This window comes from Lactuca virosa, chromosome 2 (assembly GCF_052849685.1).
Source record: "Lactuca virosa cultivar CGN04683 chromosome 2, Lactuca_virosa_CGN04683_v6, whole genome shotgun sequence".
Taxonomy (NCBI): Eukaryota; Viridiplantae; Streptophyta; class Magnoliopsida; order Asterales; family Asteraceae; genus Lactuca; species Lactuca virosa.
The window spans coordinates 219,631,939-219,651,987 of NC_136427.1; the positions used below are offsets into that span (position 1 = coordinate 219,631,939).

The 20,049-nt window shown below is 34.1% G+C and overlaps 1 protein-coding gene across 1 annotated transcript; it reads right to left on the reverse strand.

Moving 5' to 3' along the window:
* Positions 1-5,734: 5,734 nt before the first annotated feature.
* LOC145160249 (uncharacterized protein At5g65660-like) lies at positions 5,735-6,545 on the reverse strand. The gene is made up of 2 exons (XM_079079372.1): positions 6,095-6,545; positions 5,735-5,961 (listed from the first exon to the last, which is right to left on the reverse strand). The coding sequence occupies exons 1-2, from the start codon at positions 6,332-6,334 to the stop codon at positions 5,791-5,793; spliced, it is 411 nt and encodes a 136-aa protein (XP_078935498.1). The 5' UTR covers positions 6,335-6,545; the 3' UTR covers positions 5,735-5,790.
* Positions 6,546-20,049: the final 13,504 nt, after the last annotated feature.

The following is a 20,049-nucleotide window of genomic DNA, read 5'->3' on the forward strand; positions in this document are numbered from 1 at the left end:
GCCCTAAAATAATTAGATTTGACGTCGCATTTAAATTAATAATCATATTAATTTAATTGATGTGTTAAATAATTAATTAAGTGTGAGAGGACTTACAAATAAATTTGAGATATGTGGGGGTTAAATTGGAAAGTTGGAAAAATGGGTTTATGATTGAAAAATGAGTTTACGGTTGGATGCTTGGGGTTTACGTTTGGATCATAAATATATGAAGATTTGAAGGTGTATATGAATGTTCTTGAAGGGAATTATGAAGGTTTGAAGGTTTGAAGGCGTAAACACTTGAAGATTGAGAGGATTTGACACTGTTCACACTTGAAAATTGAGAGAGTTTTGAGGGTGTTTACGGTTGAAAATGGGTGAAATGAATTAAATCAGAGCGCAAACCCATATATATATATAGAAGGTGTTTACGGTTGAAAAGAGATTGGGCCTAAGGTGTTTACGGATGGCTTATTGGACTTGAAATGGATATTAGCCCATTAAGGGGGTGTTCACGGTCATAAAGTAACCGTGAACACTTGTTTCTTTTCCACTTTGGCCGTGAACACAAAATTAGAATGAGGTTTGGCCGTATACCCCATTAAGGATTTAAGTGGCCGTAAACAACTTCATCTCTTCATGGTTGGACCGTAAACTCCAAGGGAGATCACTTTTTGGGCCGTAAACTCCATCTAAGGAGTGTTTTGTTGATTAAACTTTGAATTAACACTATTATAGCCCCTAAACTTTGAATTGGTGTATGTTTGACTTATTCTAGTGTGATTTTATGTTAAGTATGAAGGTTATACCATCCTATTTCAACATGATATTCCAAACCTTGCATATATATTGAATAAACATACTTGGAGATTAAGCCTTTATTAAAAAGAAACAATGGGTTGTCACATCATGAGACTGTTACGATTGGCGATGGACCAAATCTCAATGTTAGGTTAATAAAATAATAAAATTTAATGTGTATGAATTGTGTATGATGTCCATTCTATGTAACTGATTGATTTAAATGACCATTGAGATCAATAAAGTTAAAATCTTGCACGATACGAACTAAAGACTGATAATAGAGATATTAATTTATTTACCAATGAGTTAATATACTTAGAATCACTAGCGTTAGAATTTGACCAAAAGGTTTAACCACATTAAGAATCGGTAAACGACAACTAATATATATTGCACTTCATAAAATCAACTATAACTGACAGGGGTAATCGAATGTGAAAGTACTTTATTATTTTTGTTTTCAAATCTAATTGTGTAACGCCTGGTTTCCGGTACGTATTCTAAATATGAGTTTTTGCATTTTATACTGGGACTCGATGAGTTGAGGCCCACACTCGTTGAGTAGATGGCGAATCTTGGACGCGGGTGGAAGAATCTACTCGACGATTTGGAAGCCCGACTCGACGAGTAGACCTGTCTGGATGAAACCCTAAATTTCAGGGTTTACACCCTATTTAAACAACTTATATGGCCTCCACTCCAGCCTCCATCACCCTCAGACCCTATTCTCGAAACCCTAATTAGTTTGTGAGTATTCTTGAGCTATTTTGGGCCATTTTAGTGATTTGAAGCTTGGAGAAGGAAGGAAAGGCTTGGAGGTTCAAGAAGAAGGCTGTAGATCCAGAGTCTTGGTTGCATTTCAAGCTTGTTTGTGGTAAAAAGCTTCAACCTTGGCTTTCCTTTACTTAGATCTTCATTAGGGCTTGCATCTTGTCATTTTTGGGACATTTATAAGTCACTATTGGGATTTGAGTGAATATTAGAGTGATGACTTCATATCTGGGAACATTTGGGCTAAGGAAGCTCAAAGTTGCCACCTTTATTGAGCTATGGCCCTATTCCATGCATTATAACTCCTATATGGCTTAGTTTTGGTGTTTTAGCTTAATAACACCCATGCATGCACGTAAAGTTTGTAACTTTACATGTTATATCGACCCTAGGAGCCTAGATCTATGCTTTGGGTGCAATAAGCCCGACTGAAATCGACTGTATGAACTTGGACTTTGGGGGACTCGGCGAGTCGTTCATAGGACTCGGCGAGTCGGGTCTTGGTTCCCCAACCTTTTCTGTTTCTAAGCAATCTGGTTGAGTCTAGAAGAGGACTCAACAAGATGGACGTGAATATGGACTTGAAGATCAAGAACTCGACGAGTTCCATGATGAACTCGGTAAGTTCAAGACAATGTCCCAACTGATACAAAGAAGGACTCGACGAGTCGATGAGCAAATGTTCCGACCCGTAGGAAGGAGAACTCGACGAGTCCAAGGACGGACTCGACAAGTTCAAGTGGAAAGTCTCAATTCTGTCGTAAGGAGAAACTCAGCGATTTAGAGGGTAACTCGACGAGTCCGATCGCGAATGCGAGTTTCTCTGAGTAATGGAACTCGGCGAGTTGAGTCATCCAGGATGTTGACTTTGACCAGGGCGTTGACTTTGACTTTGACTTTGACCTGAGTTGACCCTTAAAAGGGTTATGAGTATGAAAGGGTAGTTAAGGAAGGTTTTTATGTGTAGGAGTTTGAGAGGAGTCGATTCCAGCACCGAGGACAATTCAGTTACTACACGACATTGAGGTGAGTTACCTTCCAGTAGAGGTGGGTCTAAGGCCACAATGTCGGCCCACTAGTAAGAAGTTGTTTGTTAGATGATTGTCTTTGTGATAATTATTTGGTATGCCATTATCTGTTATGTTTGTGTGGTAGGATGCTTTGTGATATATGTTAGTAGTGGTAGGGGTAAAATAGTCCCCGGTTACCGGTTGAAAGATACCGAAGGGGTCGTCAGAACCCAAGCATGCCTAACAATGTGTTATATTATTATGTGGTAGTGGTAGGGGTGAAATAGTCTTCGGTTACCGGTTGAAAGATACCGAAGGGGAGGTCAGCTCCTGGTTACCAGGTAAAAGATACCGAATGGAAACCCAACTTCCAGTTATGCCAGACAGATATCGGTTGAAAGATACCGAGAGATAGACATTATGTGTTATGGTATGTGGTATGATAGGGGACTCACTAAGCTTCGTGCTTACGGTTTTCAGTTTTGTTTCCAGGTACCTCTTCTTCGAAGGGGAAGAAGCCGACATGGTAGCAACGCATCACACACATACACACATAATTTCCGCATTATGAGATTCTTGGGATTGTATTCTGACATTATTACTATTTTATGATATGGTTTGAGACACGTGACTATGTTTTATGAAATGATATGAATCGATGATGCTTTTCAGTAATCTGTTTTAGAATTGCTTAATTAAAAACAAAATTTTTGGTCTTGAAAATTGGGATGTTACAAATTGTTTGGTTTTGTCTTGTTACTGGTTTAGTTTCCTAGTTAAACAACTTCCCAAATTTAATTACTATTTTTTAGTTTAATTTGCATCTAAATATATATTCTAAACTGAATCATAGCCCTTCCCCTTGATTACCGTTTTTTAGTTTAATTTTCACTTTGTATCATAATTAGTTCTTTCATTTTATTGAACAACAGATATTATTGGAAAAAAAAAACTAACAAATGCTAAAGAATTACATGAAAGTTATAGAAAGGTTTTGTAACCACTCATATTAAACAAACAAATATAAGATTGTGAAACTATGAGAGTGTTTGACTTATCTTTTTTGGAGGCAAAAGTCTTTTTGGCAAAAGTTACAAAAAGTCAGGATTCCCTGACTTTACCAAAAAGTCAGTTTTCCTTATATCAAAAATCCAAAAGTTGTTTTTAAAATGCTTTTGCCAAACATCTTTTGCATTTTATCTTTTCCAAAAAGAACTTTTGAGCTCTCAAAAGATAAGCCAAACACCCACTATGTCGTAAAAAATGGCATCTTTTCATGCTTTTCTAATCCGAAAAGCTTAGACAAAATCGTCCGTCAAAGGGGTTAAAATGAATGCATCTAAACTTTGTTGATGCACTGTGTTAAGGCCTGCAAACCCAACCACCGAAGCATATCTGGATATGACGACATGTAGTGAAACGAGGGATGTCTAATTCCAATATCTTTCCATGAGGCCCCAAACGGTAGATATGCGACAAGTGATAAAAGAATGGTTAATGCCTCGATATATATGAGAATCATGGATTGAGCAAAATAAACCAATTATTTAATATTATTATTGACAATTGATTTTAGGTTCATAAGATTTTATTTTGTTAGGACATCTCCAATCTAATACCATGTATTCCATGTTTTGCATTATTTCCTGCAATCCAACATTATTTCTTATATCTCTTGGTTAAAAGACTAATATAATATCAAATTTGATTTTAAATTATTATTGTTTTACATCATAATGACATTCAACTTCCATGTATCAATTTTGATATTTCAAGATTTAGGTGTATACATTTTAGTCTATTTCGATAATATATTTATATTTTAAAAGTAAATTTTATTACTTGTAATATTATGTTTTTTTTAACCAGCAAATCTAATCTACGCATAAGAGCATCTCGAACTCACTCTCATTTTTCATTATTTTCTTCATTTCTTCCTCAATTCCTCTCCAACCTTATCTCATTTATTCTCCCATTTTGGGGGAAATGAATAGTATAACACCAAATATGGTATTATACTATTCATTTCCCCCAAAATGGAGTTTGAGTTGTCGATTTTAGTCCCTCTTTTTATATATTTATACATTTCTAGTTTATTTTATCTATTAATTATGATTTAAATGTAATATTTAATACGTATAATATTGTGTTATATATTAAATTATATTAATTAATTATAAATATAAAATTTGTTTTTTGTTTATCAAATTCATATTAAAATTTAAATATATATTGAAATTTTAAAACACGGTAACGTATTTTACAAAAGCTTATAATTAAGTGTTATAAATATAATCTTATTTATTTAATATTATTGTAATGAAAAAATATAGATTATATATTTGTTAGAACAAAATTAATAGAAGTGGTATGTTTCACAATTTATATAAGTTAGAATTATGGAATATACTTTTTAGGGGTAAAAATGAAATAAAAAATGGAGTAGGGTTGGAGATGGTCTAAGTTAACACTCAATTTCATCTATGTCTACGATGAGACTTGAACTATCAACCTCAAAGAACGGAGACAGCATCTGATACTCTTAGGCTAGAAATATATCAAAATGGCATCAATCAATAATATATTTTAAACTTAATCCTTCTATTTCAAAATTATATATATAAATACTTTTTAATAATTTAAAACATATAACATATTTAAATCAAAACTTAAAAATTGGCATATATTACAATATCATTATTATAATAATGCATGAACATATATATTACAATACTAGTAATTTAATAAAAACTGATATAAATAACATTAAAAAGCTAATAAAGATATAAGATATTTTTGAAAAAATCTAGATAAATTACAAAAATAAATATACATATTTTTTTTTTACCACATGTTTATATGGGATTTGATTCTAAGACGTGCTCCATTTTAGAAATATATACTAGCAAATATACTTTTTACTATAAGTCACAGTTTAATAAGTAAGGAATCTTTACAAAATACTTTTTTGATTTTAATGGTTACAATTTTAGTGAAATAAATAAAAAATGGTGGGTAAAATTTTGATCTTTTCGCGGCGTGGCAAACTGTTTTTGTTTGGTGTGTAGCATATTCCACACAAAAAAGTCCAAGTTTAACTTCCATTGTTGAACTTGAACCCAATCCTGTAAAAAGTCTAAATAAAAATGAAAAGAACCAAGAAGACGAATCACAAAATCCATTTCATTTTCATATATTAAAAATTGATATGTACAGAGAAAAATTAACATATGGTGACGACTACATGCGGTGGTTTTGGCGGTTTCTGAATCTCTTCTGCCGTGATCTTTTCCTGTCTCGGTGGTTCACATGGGCACGGCATTGCTATGAACCTCGCGAACTGATCTCCAGCCATTATCACCGGTAAACTCCGATCACAATCTTGCTTCTTTTCCTGTTTCAGCAGGTAATTACTAAGATATTTCAACAATAGTTTTTGACAGAGAGGAATAATCGTGTGAATCAATTGGCCAAAAAAGCTCGATTAGGTGCTTGATTTAAGATCTGATCGGAATTGAATTACATACCGAGTACGGAGGTTTAGGTTTAGAAGCGGAGTGATGTTGACTGTCGTCTGAATCAGGATCGGCGTCGGAGAAATCACCGCGGAGGTGACGAAGTTTGTCCCAATGGTAACAACATGAGAAGATACCGCTGAGGCTGAAAACGACAATCAGGAGCAAAGCGGTGCCGAGTGGAAAACCTATGGTGGGGCGAGATGAACCGTGGTGTTGTTGCGGTGGCGCGTAGTAGGGAGGCGCCTCCATTGATTAATTAGCTTCGGTAGTCGTACAAGTGAAGATGGAATGATGAAATATGGTGATGCTGTTGTGTTGTAGGAGCTGCAACTGGTTTCATGAGAGGCAACAATGGCGTTATGTGGTATCTCTGCGCCTAGTAAGACACAGACAGGGGAGGATTTGAAATGGCGATGGGAGTGGTGGGGTGGGGTGAGGTGAGGTGAGAAGGAATGGAGGGTAGGGGTGAGGTTATATAGGAAGGTGGGAGAGGGCATTAAGTTTACATGGAAATGGTACAGCTGTTCGTCCCCGGCTGCGTACGGAGGGAGGTGATTTTTGGTAAGGGTGGTAGGACCTTCATTTTGAAATTTTCAGCATATATAAAATCACCGATCTTTTTTATAATCAATTTATAATTTTCTATATACATTATTATTTTATGAAAAACATAATATATGAAATTTTTAATGATAGTTTTTTTAAACGTTTTTACTATTTTAAAAAGCTTTTAAAATTGGAAGATAAAAGTTATTTTTTCAATTTTCTTTTGAAAACACTTTTTTTTAATAATTATACAATTTATTGTAAACGGTGGTATGTATATTTTGATATTGTTTTTTATTATATAAATTAAATATATAAAATATATTTTGATAAAAAATTTATTATAAAAAATAACTGTCAAAATTTTGAAAAAATGTTAGAAATACCAAAGATTAGATAACATTACTATAACATTCTATTTAATCTTTTATTATTATTAAAATATTAATATCAATCGATATCATTTTTTAAATTATGAAGTATACTTAAAATTTGAAAAATCATAAGAGGATAGTTTACTTTATATAACATTTTTAAGGAGAGTAGCCCTGGGCAAACTGTATAACATAATAAGTAAGATAATCATAAATTAGTTAATTTTAAAAAAAAATGTTTTTAAAAACGTTAATCATTGGTATGAATTTATATCAACAATTTTTTAATCAATGGATGTTTGATTAAAATATGAAGTGTCAAAATTAAAAAAATAAAAGTAAATAATAATAATAATAATAATAATAATAATAATAATATTATTATTATGCTAACAATTAGAGATGCTATAAAGCAACTCCAGTGGTTAATCTTTCAAAAGATTTTTACTATTGTCTTATCAGATTTTCATTAGCTTTTATTTAATTTAATTTAATTTATTTATTTATTTATTTGCATAAATCTTCTTAAACAGTTAACGTTCTTTTATAAATAAATTAATTTATCATTTATATATCTTAAATATTTTATTAAACTTTTCATATAAAAATAAATATTTCTGCTCTTTTCCTTGAAAATATAAAAGTTGAAAAAAACTTCACATATATAGTTATATAAATATTAAAAAATATTATATGAGTTTAAAGTTTTATTATATTTGATATTTATTTTTAAGTTAATATCAAAAAATTACAACCAATAATACAAAATATTTTATACTGTATTTGTTTTAGGATCTTTCAGTTCACTTTTGTTATTGGTAGTTGTTTTAAGCATAAATGCCTTTATCAACTTTGGTTTTAATATCTTTATAAGTGCTATCTTCATGCATTTGTTTAATACTTGTATATGTTAATTTAAATGAATATTCATATTAGTTACATTAGTATATTTGTTTTATATAAAATATAGTTTTACATCAATTTTCCTTGTTTTCATTTATATGTGAATAAATCATGTATCCATTTATTTTAAAACTAATTCTTAAATAAATCATGTATCCATTTATTTTAAAACTAATTCTTAAATAAAATATGAATAAACCGTATGATATTTATGGTTTATTTACATATAAATAAATAATAGGTTTATGTAAAAAAAAAATTATATAAAATATCAAAAAACACTTAAATTTATTGAGAATTACACTTAAATTTAAGTGTTGTTTATTATATAATATGAATATATTTTTGCTTAGTATTTTTTATTAACTTCTATTGTTTATTGACTGAGATGTTTACTTTTAAAATTATTCTAATTTATTTACACGCATTCAAGCATAAAAGCATGCTTCTTGCTCTCTTAGAGTTTTTGTTTAATTGTTTTATGCTTGCATCGAAATATCCACTACATTGTTATATGCACAAGACAATTTAACTTAATAACATATAAGCTGGTAGTTTTTTCATTTTTTATATATAAGCTGAAAATATCAAATAGTAAAATAATTTATTAACTTATTGTATTTTAATACCACATAAATTAATCTAATTTTTCTTATTAAACTCTATTTTAATATCATAAGGTAAATAACATTTTTTGAATATATATATATATATATATATATATATATATATATATATATATATATATATATATATATATATAGGGGCGGTCCTACACAACAAAAAATTCATTAAAAAATAGGTTTTTTTTAAAAAAAAATATATTTTAACCCTTCAAAATTATATATTTTTACTCATCAAAAAAATTTGCCCCCCTTAAAAAGTTATAAAATTTTTTTGCCCCCTCTTCGGAAAATTCTTGGGTCCGCCCCTATATATATATATATATATATATATATATATATATATATATATATATATATATATATATATATATATATATATATAGTTTTAAGTAAACAATCACAAACACCTTTTAAGTCTTGGGTCCCAAATATAAAAACAAAATAGATTTTTTTTAAAAAAAAAAATTAAGAATTCCCATAAACTTGGTATGGTAGCGTATAGCATATTGCACAACACTTTACGGGATTTTGGGTTTTCTAAAATGAGTAGGATATGGTATACGAGATTGCATATTATAACGAACTTTTATCTAAATTCACTATACAGCAATTTAGTAATAAATGTATAATATTTTATTAAAATCTAGTAGGCTATTGAAAAGTTGTCATGATTATTTTATATTTTTGTCGTGTATTTATAATTAAAATGTGGGATAAAAACTTTGTTTAATCACGTTTTTTTCGGATCTATATTTAATATATTGCATAGATTACCATATCTTTTCCAACTTCAGTTATATATTTTATTATAATAATTACATGATTTGCTCAAATGCTAATTTTTGAAGACTATTTTGGTGTTTTTGTTCAAAATCAAAAGACTCCAAAATTGCAATATGTGAGGGAAATACATGAAGAATTCTTCGTATATAATATTTATATCAAATGTGATGATGTGGTTGAAAAAAAAATATGAATTATATACTATTCTAAAACCAATTTATTTAGATGGCTCGTTAAACACGGTTGAGATGATCAATATTTTTCATTAGAAAAAACTTAAGCCGTTCAAAAAACAAGATGATGTCACATTCTTCATCAAGGTCATCCATAATACTCATCATTAAGGCCGAGGGGTATTTTCACGCGTAATTTGTGAGTGAAGAAGATGTCACATCATTATTTAACCATTCCACAACCAACCTACTAGGTTGTGGAAATGGTGTTCACTAGTGGAGAGGTAGTGAAAATGCAAAAAGAAAAGAGAAAATGAGAGAAAATGTGAGGGAAAGAAGAGAGAACCAATCAAATTGCTCGTGACTGAGCGTAGCTGGAGCCACTCCACAAGACACCTACGCCTCTTGGGGGCGATGTTCATGCGTGAGTTTGTATGCCACGTAGGAATTCACGCGTGGAGATATACCCCATACCGATTAGCCTAACCCTTAGACCATTAGGTGTGGGCAACGATGTTATGAAGCCTAACCCTTATTTTTTTTTTTAATTAGTCCATAACTTTGACAAAAGTTAATACATATTATGCCTAAAACTATAAAATTTGACTCCCCCCCCCCCTCTGTTCTTCAATTTTTATATGTATTCGGTTTCGGCCCCCCAAATTAAAACATCAAGCTCCGTCACTGCACCTTACATTCTAACATGTTATAATATGGAGTAAGGGTGGTGTTCCCATATTATAACATGGTGTTAAAAGGAGAGAGAGATAGAGAAAGAAAGAGAGAGAGAGAGAGAGAGAGAGAGAGAGAGAGAGAGGATTTGATTGGTTATTGCCTCCCGTGCTCGTTACCACATTTCATAACACCACATCTCATAACTGAATGTTGGGGTGATGTTACAGTCGTTACCATGATGTTGAGGTGCCTCCACGTAGGCAAAAATGCCCCTCCACGGGTCCGCACCGAGCAGTTTTATAGTAGTGGGTATCACCTCATCACCACATCTTACCACTAAAACCATGGGTTATCTACCACTAACACACCACTCCATATCATTTTTTTAATTAATTTTAATTCAAAAATACAATAAAAAATAAATAAATATTATTTTAAACGAGGTTTTCATTAAATTTAAAAAGACATTACATTAATTTAAAAAAAAACGACAACTTAAAATAAAATAGAAGATAACACAAAAAGTTTCTGTAACATCCAAAAACCACGATATTTTTTTTCTTTTTTAAATTTAAAAGAAACCACTGTGTTCAAGACAAACTCATATCAAATCAAGTGTCAAATACAAATATTTCCCAAGATCCAAGTAACATAAAATCTCCAAGAGCATGTATCCGTAGGATGGGTATGATCACGCATTCGCTTTGCCACAGTCATCTGAAGTACCTAAAACAATAAACTGAAATTGTAAGCCAAAGCTTAGTGAGTTACCCCAAAGTACCACCACACAAACATATAACATATACAATTCTGCATGCTGGGTCCACAACCTCCTGGTTGGCTTACCCTGGCCCACAACCTCCCGTGCATATAATGTACTGGGTTCACAACCTCCCGGTTGGATTTCCGTGCATATAATGTACTGGGTTCACAACCTCCCGGTTGGATTACCCTGGCCCACAACCTCCTGATTGGATTGCCATGGTGTGTTGACTGACAGCACAAAGCAGTACAATCTCAACCCCAAACATACCATGTCGACATATAGCAGATGACAAACATATTCAGCAGACAGTTAATCATATAGCTAGTAATCACAGGTAGTCCTACAGATCTACCAGTCTAACGCATATCAGAATCCATCAGATAATCATATAGGTCTACCACATATTCAATATAACATCATTCAATATTCCAGTATATCAATTCAATGGGTTGACCATGGTTCCTTCGACCCACAAGTACAGTGAGGAAAAATGACCTCTCAGTCTGAAAAGATCTCTGAAAAAGGATACAACTCCGAAAAACGGCTCTACCGGTCACCTATTCATCAAATAGCGACCAACCTCAATTACAACCCAAAATACCCTTAGGTCAAACTTGGTCAAACCCTGGTCAAAGTCAAAATCAATCCACACTTGAAAGTCCCACAGCCACTAGTCACGTCGTGACACCTAGCGGTCACGTCGTGACCTAATAAGTCAAAACAGTCGAGGGACACCATCCTCACATCGTGACACCCTTGTGCTCACGTCGTGAGGACGCTCTGGACAAAAGTTCTTAATGAAACTCTTAGTCCCTTTTTGGAAAAGCAACCAGATCATCCATAGTCTCTTATTTACTTTAAAACATCATAAAAATTGTGGCTTTTTGGACATGCATGTCTAATGCACGTCCCAAACACTAACTAGGGCACAAAGTGAGGAAATGACTCCAAATCTCATGCAAGAGTAATAAAACTCAACCATATTCCAGATCTAGCATCTATACTACTCAAGGGACACTGAAGATCCATAAAGATTGAAACTTTATGTATTTCAACCACTACATCATCTTGAATATGAAGGATTAAGCATAAAAAACTAGATCTAAGCTTATGAACTCATAAAGCAATGAACTTGAAACTCACAAAAGGTCTAGAAGGTGTGAAAGTGCTTGATGGTGAGACTTGAATGCAGAAATGATGGACTAGATGCTCTTACTCTTCTTCTCCTTGTCTAGAATCAACACAAATAAGCTCAAGATCAAATATGAATGCTAAGGTTTCAAAGGGGAATGAAAGGAGGTGATGGAGGCTGAGGGTGGTCTAACCCTAGCCCTCACTTCCTTTAAATACAGAATAAAAACCCCCAAAATTAAGGTTTTCCTCATAGACCTGCCTCACGTCATGAGCCATATGTGCTCATGTCGTGAGCCCAAATGTGATGCACGATTCTAACAAACTCCTCACGACGTGACAAACTCCTCACATCGTGAGTCTGTTTAAAACCTTCAATTTTAAACTTGATAAGGCTAGGGATACTTTCAGGAATTACATAATATATTGGCTTGATATGTGATGCCTTGTAGCCTAGGAAGCATTGGATGCTATGCTATATTAGGAATAAGTATTAGTAACAGTAATTTCTAAGTGTATGCTTTCAAAATTGTATACAATTAGGATCGTATAGCACTAGAATGACTAATTTGGCCTTATTTCATGTTCCTTGTTTGGTTGTGGTCTTAGGGTATAATCTTTTATTCGACAGTCTATTTGATCATGTATTGTATATAATTTGCACGCATAAGGCAACCGGAAGTGAGATTGGAAGTTCCTAGCATAGATAGTAGTAAGTGAGCTTGGGATGTCCTTTGTTTGTTATGTGGCTTGGAGTGTTACTACACGAATGTTGCTTGTTTTGTGCTTTATGGAACTCTTAGTGATGTGAGTTAATTATTAAGTGAATATGTCAAGTCACATGTTGCAAAGGTTAAATAATCTCAGAGTGATGGATTTGGCTCTATTGCGCAACTCTAGTTTAAGTCCAGGTTAGTGTGCCAGTTAACCACACACGCTCCACTAACAGCTTAAACAAAGTGCAAAGTGTAATTTCATGGATTAGCACCTTATTCACATTTTCTTAAGTAACTAAGATTGGGAATTTATAAGTGTTTAGTTACTTAGTATTTATCATTATACTTATAATGAAGGGATAATTATAGTCCTTGTCCTACCTGTTCGGCTAACGACCCTCCACCGGTCAAGGAAGCGGTGGGTGAGAGTGGACACCCATTAAACTGACATTTTATAGGCAGTAACCTTATACCCCCTTATAGACCGGCTTCGTGAATGAGGCCTACTAACAGTAAGATTGACTTTATCTTATACATATCTATATAATTAAAATTATAATAATAGTATAAGGGTGTATTTTAAACATTTAAAATACTTGGTGGTTTAATCTATTAATTAAACTATACTCTTAATTTAATTAAACTTAAACCATGTCTTTATGGAATTATTAACTCTTTTAATTAAACACTTTAACTAATTTAATGAAGTCCATAAAGTTTGAATTTTAACTTTTAAAATTGCAGAGTTTGGAATTAAAGCATTAATGTGTGTGAGACTTTACAAATTCCAAAACTTGAGGGCAAGTTTTGAAACTATTCAAAACCTTTCATTTCGTAACTTATGAGTTTAATGGTTCATTAAAATGAAGACTCTTCATTTTTATGTAACCTCTTATTCTTTAATAACACTTTTAAAGAAGTGACTCTTAAACATCCATAACTTGAGGACAAGTTATGGAGTCATAAAATAGTTTAATGAAAAAAAAAAACTCTTCATTTTTGTGTAACCTATGACACTTTTATGAGTTTTAAGATTCATAAATGTGACCTTTTATGTGACTTGAAGAAAAGTTACAAAAACACCTTTTATGAACTTCTTTTAGATTAATATGGATTGAAAGCAACTTAACAAATAATATTTTTCATCAATCTAAATTAACTCATAAAACAAGGTAACACAAAAAAACTTTTCATGTTCCATAACTTAAGAACAAGTTATGGAATTTTAAAACATTAAGACCAAGTTTTGTAACTCCATAAAAAACTTTGAATCAAATTTTTTTAAAAACCTTTTCATATCAATAACTTATGGAGGTTTCAAAAAACTCTTTAGATCAAACTTTTAAAACTAATAAAATAATCATATCATTTTATATTTTACTAAATTTGACCTAATTCAACTCATATAGTAAAGTGACTCAAATTTTAAAAATAATTAATTTTTCATAAAATCAAGTAATTATCTTAAAATATGACAAACTTCATGTTTTTTTCCTTTTTTTTTTCCTTCAACTTGAAAAAAAAAAAATACATTTGCATCAAATATAATAGAAAACAACCAGTCTCTGATACCACTGTTGGGTTTTGAGTATTCTAACACTCCTATGGTGTACATGCAACCCTATAAACCTTGGATCTATGTTTTCTCTATTATACATGCAAATATTAACTATTCCAAGGTTTCATCCTAACTAGCATATTATGAAGCACATATACTACAAAGTTCTAGTTAGATGACATACCTTTTGATGTAGCTTGATGTCTTCAAGCTTTAAGAGCTTAGCCCCAATAGTGTGGAAGCCTCAAATGGAATCACAAATCACCAAAACACCTTGGAAGAACTTGAGAGAATATGTATGCACACTAAAATCGACCCACTCTTATTTTCACACACTTGTACCAATTTTGTGAGCCAAGGACCCCTTTATATATTATGGAGGATTAGGGTTACATCCATGTAAACCCTAATACCCATGACCTTTCATTTACATAGGATCCATGGGTTAAAAGCTCCATGGACCATCCATTAAAGCTTAGCCCAACCTAAATGAACTTGGCCCATTCCATATATATAAGAGTCCATATTTAATTAGTTCTTTTTGATCACTTAATTAATTCTAAATTAATTCTTGATCAATACTAATTAAATAATATGATTCCATATTAATATATTAGAACTTATAATATATTAATATAAATCATAAATATACTATTCTCAAAAGACTATCCATATAAATTGTGCCGGTGAAGTGCAACCCAAATGGACCATGCCGGGTCGGGTCAAGTACATACCAAATATAGTTATGGACTTAGACATTAATCCAACAGATGGGTCTGGTGGTTGTTTGGGCCTTCGTGGCATTGTCAGTTTGGGATTGAATGGTTCAGACCTATGTGAGTTAGTTGATTTCGAGGTCTCGAGGGCCTTGCTCTAGGTAGTTCCAGTTGAGTCGTAGTTCTCAAGAAGGAAGCGATTGTGATGATCAAATCAAGAAGTACAACCAGAAGCTGAGTGATTGGCAGGCAGATTTGAATGTCACTATCTTCGATGGGAGTTATGTTCTTCCAGCTTTCTGTATTCGGCGGAAAGAGAGAGCAGACATGAGATTTTCAGAGGTGGGATGTTGAGCCTGATGGGTTTTGAGCATTCTAACACTTCCTAAGTGTACATGCAACCCTAATAACCTTGAATCTATGTTTTCTCTATATACATGCAAATTTCTTTTTCAAGGTTATTTCCTAACTAGCATGGCATGGGGATTACATAAAACATAAAAACTAGTAGAAATACATACCTTGTTGTTGGTTGGATTCCTTCAAGACTTTGTGAGCCTAGCACCCCAAATGTTGTGCCTCAAATGCTTCACACAACACCACAAGACTTGGAATAACTTGAGAGAATACTTCTAGCACTCAAAATCGGTTATGCCCTCTCTAGTAACACTATGTCCACTAGGTCACCATTTTGCTAGCCATAGGGTTCCTTTTATAGTGTTGTCACAATTAGGGTTTACACATGAATGCCCTTAATTGTCATGACTCTTGATTTCTCATGACCCATGGATTTGTAACTCCCATGGACTATCCATGGAGCTCCATATGGTTATAACCAAACCCATAAACCATGGATCATTAATCCACCATAAAAGAATTGATGATTGTCATAATCAACCCTATATATTTAATTAGTCTCACTTTGATCACTAGATTAATACTAGATTAATACTTGATCAATACTAATTAAATAATACTATTATTAATATATTAGAACTTATAATATATTAATAATCATAAGTGCCTTATTCTCTCATTTAGTCTATCCAAGTATTGCAATGCCATGCAACCCAAATGGACCATGCCGGGTCGGGTCAAGTACATACCAAATAAAGTTATGGACTTAGACACTATATCCAACAGTCTCCCACTTGGATAAGTCTAATAACTATATTTGCAAATATGACTTCAAAATCCGACTAGCAATCGTAGCTCTTTCAAAGTCTCTCGGAACTGAGATGATGATGATACGCCATTTAAGATAAGTGATCATATAATCCTCTATTCTCATGATATCAGCCGGACAAACACATGGAACATGGTCTTACTTATTGTCCAGCATTTGTTTCTCGATCTCTGATTTGTTTCGACATAGAACTAAATTGAACACATCAATTAGGTTCTGACCGGGCCCGGTACATAGGTCAAAACCAAATCATCAAGGGGCCCAGATATCGCTTCTATTTCTAGAAGGAACAGATAAACTTCGACTGATATGCTTGTACTAACTACTTGTTGAATTATTCACAAAGGCACGTTTTATGACATCGAGTTACCAATGCGTTTTCGTGCAATCAATGAATAACCAACTCATAGTCAACAACTCATATCTCTAGGTTTGAAGATTTATATGATATTACCGTCTCACGATCACTCGAGATAAATTCCATGAAGTGATGCAAGTGAGCGTGGGTTGGATCCAATACTCAGCCCTTATGAGTACTCATGAATGTTGTAGCAACCATTGCATTGTCCAAAGCACTTTTAGACAAATCATACAAGCCAAATTCATGACAGTCTTAAATCAATACTTACTTCCAAAGTTTGACTGACTGTGGATGGTTTGAATAATAACATAATTATTCTGGAAGTAAAAACATGCAAAATTGAAACATAGTAAACAATCAACACAAGATAGTAACACCTTACTCATAAATAAATAACAACTTTTATTTATCATCAAATGTCAATTACATTTTACAAGTTTCAGGAATCTAATTATTGAAACTAATATCATCCTTCAGGCCAATGCGCCTCGCATGCTGTAAATGCTTAACCTTGCTCAGTCCCTTCGTGAGGGGATCTGCCGGGTTCTCATGTGATGATACCCTCTTAGCAACGAGGAGTCCTTCTTCTATTCGATGTCTGATGAAATGGTATTTTCTGTCAATGTGCCGAGATCTCCCGTGATCTCTCGGTTCCTTAGCCAAAGCAACCGCACTTTCATTGTCACAGAAAATTTCCATTGGCTCCATTATAGCTGGTACAACTCCAAGGTCTCCGATGAAGTTCTTTAGCCATATTGCCTCCTTAGCTGCTTCACTTGCTGCTATGTACTCTGATTCACAAGTAGAATCAGCTACTGTCTCCTGCTTGGAACTTTTCCAAGTAATTGCCCCTCCATTTAGGATAAAGACCCAGCCTGACTGAGAGCGGAAATTATCCCTATCAATCTGGAAGCTAGCATCGCTATATCCTTCCACTCTCAAGTCATCACTGCCTCCGAGGGTAAGGACCCAATCCTTAGTCCGCCGTAGATACTTGAGAATGTTCTTTACCGCTGTCCAGTGTGCCTTGCCAGGGTTCCCTTGATATCTACTGACCATGCTCAATGCAAAAGCCACATCAGGGCGAGTACAAGTCATAGCATACATGATCGAGCCCACAGCGGAAGCATATGGTATATGACTCATTTCAGCTATCTCAGCCTCTGTACTCGGACTCTGAGTCTTACTCAGCTTGGCATTACTCTGGATTGGTAATTCTCCTTTCTTGGAATCTTGCATACTGAACCTCTTCAGCACCTTATCCAAGTAAGTACTTTGACTAAGTCCAATTAGTCTCTTACTCCTATCTCTCAAAATCCTTATCCCTAGGATATAGGCAGCTTCCCCAAGGTCCTTCATAGCGAAACACTTCCCAAGCCAGGACTTAACCTCCTGCAAGGTTGGGACGTCGTTTCCTATGAGAAGTATGTCATCCACATACAACACCAAGAAGCTAACTATGCTCCCACTAGCCCTGACATACACACAAGACTCATCCTCACTCCTAGAAAAGCCAAACTCTTTGACTTTCTCATCAAAGCAAAGATTCCATCTGCGAGATGCTTGTTTCAATCCATAAATGGATTTATCAAGCTTACACACTCTATTAGGGTATCTTATATCGACAAAACCCTCTGGTTGAGCCATGTAAACATCCTCAGCCAACTTTCCATTAAGGAAAGCGGTTTTGACATCCATTTGCCATATTTCATAATCATGAAATGCAGCTATGGCCAACAATACTCTAATAGACTTAATCTTCGCTACTGGTGAGAAGGTCTCATCATAGTCAACTCCCGGAGTTTGAGTAAACCCCTTCGCAACCAGTCGCGCTTTGTAAGTATGTACCTTTCCATCCATGTCGGTCTTCTTCTTGAAGATCCATTTGCACCCAACTGTCTTACGACCTGGTACATTGTCAACCAAGTTCCAAACTTGATTGTCATACATGGACTGAATCTCGCTGTCCATAGCCTCCTTCCATTTAGCAGACTCAGGGCCTGCCATGGCTTCCCTGTAGTTATTAGGTTCATCCAAATCTATTAGTGTACTATCACTAATAAATGTATCACCTTCAGTGGTGATGTGATAACCATAATAAAAATCAGGTGTGTTCCTCACCCTAGTGGAACGTCTTGGAGGTACAGACTCATCTATCGGATCAACAGGAGTGTCCTCCTCAGGTTGGTCGATAGCATTTGAGGTTCCTTCACCACTTGATTCTTGAAGCTCTTCAAGGTCAATTTGCCTCCCACTGTCCCTTTGGCTTATGAATTCTCTCTCACGAAAGACTCCTCTTCTTGCTACAAAGACCACATTATCACTGGGTCTGTAGAAGAGGTAACCAAAGGATCTCTGTGGGTAGCTAATGAAAATACACCTCTCACTTCGAGGTTCAAGCTTATCATGAGTCTCACGCCTCACGAAAGCTTCACAACACCAAATCTTGATGTGGTCCAAATTGGGAACTTTCCCAGTCCACATCTCGTGAGGTGTTTTGGCAACCTTTTTAGTAGGGACTAGATTAAGGATATGGGCGGCAGTCTCTAAGGCATACCCCCAGAAAGAGTTTGGTAACGAAGCTAGACTCATCATGGAACGAACCATATCCAACAAGGTTCGATTGCGCCTCTCAGCTACACCATTCAACTGTGGTGTTCTGGGAGGTGTCAATTGTGAGACAATCCCACATTCCTTAAGATAGTCAAGGAACTCAATGCTAAGATACTCTCCTCCCCGATCGGATCGGAGCATCTTGATGTTCCTGCCCAATTGATTCTCCACTTCCTGCTTAAACTCTTTGAACTTTTCAAAGGTTTCTGACTTATACTTGATTAAGTAAATATATCCATATCTACTGTAATCATCAGTGAAAGTCACATAATAGCGATTAACATCCCTTGTAGCAACTCTGAAGGGCCCACACACATCCGTGTGTACAAGGTCCAACAAACCTTCACCCCTATCACAAGTACCTGTGAAGGGTGACTTTGTCATTTTTCCAAGTAAACAAGACTCGCAACTATCATCTGACATGAGGTCAAATGATTCCAAGACTCCAGCCTTTTGGAGTTGGCCTATGCGTTTCTTGTTAACATGTCTAAGACGACAATGCCACAAGGATGCTTTATCCAAGCTATCTGAAGAATCAATATACAACACATTATTTCCTAGATTGTCTACAACATTCACGGCTTCATATACACCATCACAAGGTAATGCTTTAAAGTAAAATACATCATTGTAATAAACATTAATAGCACCATTTTTATTATCAAATGAAAATGAAAAACCTTGTTTGTACAAGCCATGAAAAGAAATAATATTTCTCGCCATTTCGGGCGAGTAACAACACTTATTCAAATCTAACATTAACCCATTATTAAGCAACAAAGAATAAACTCCTATCTTGGTAACAGGTGATGCTTTCCTGTTGCCCATGACTAAGTT

Coding starts and splice junctions, on each gene's coding strand:
- LOC145160249 (XM_079079372.1), bottom strand. CDS start 6,334: ATGGAGGCGCCTCCCTACTACGCGCCACCGCAACAACACCACGGTTCA. Junction 5,962..6,094: donor AACCTAAACCTCCGTACTCG/GTATGTAATTCA, acceptor CTGCTGAAACAG/GAAAAGAAGCAAGATTGTGA.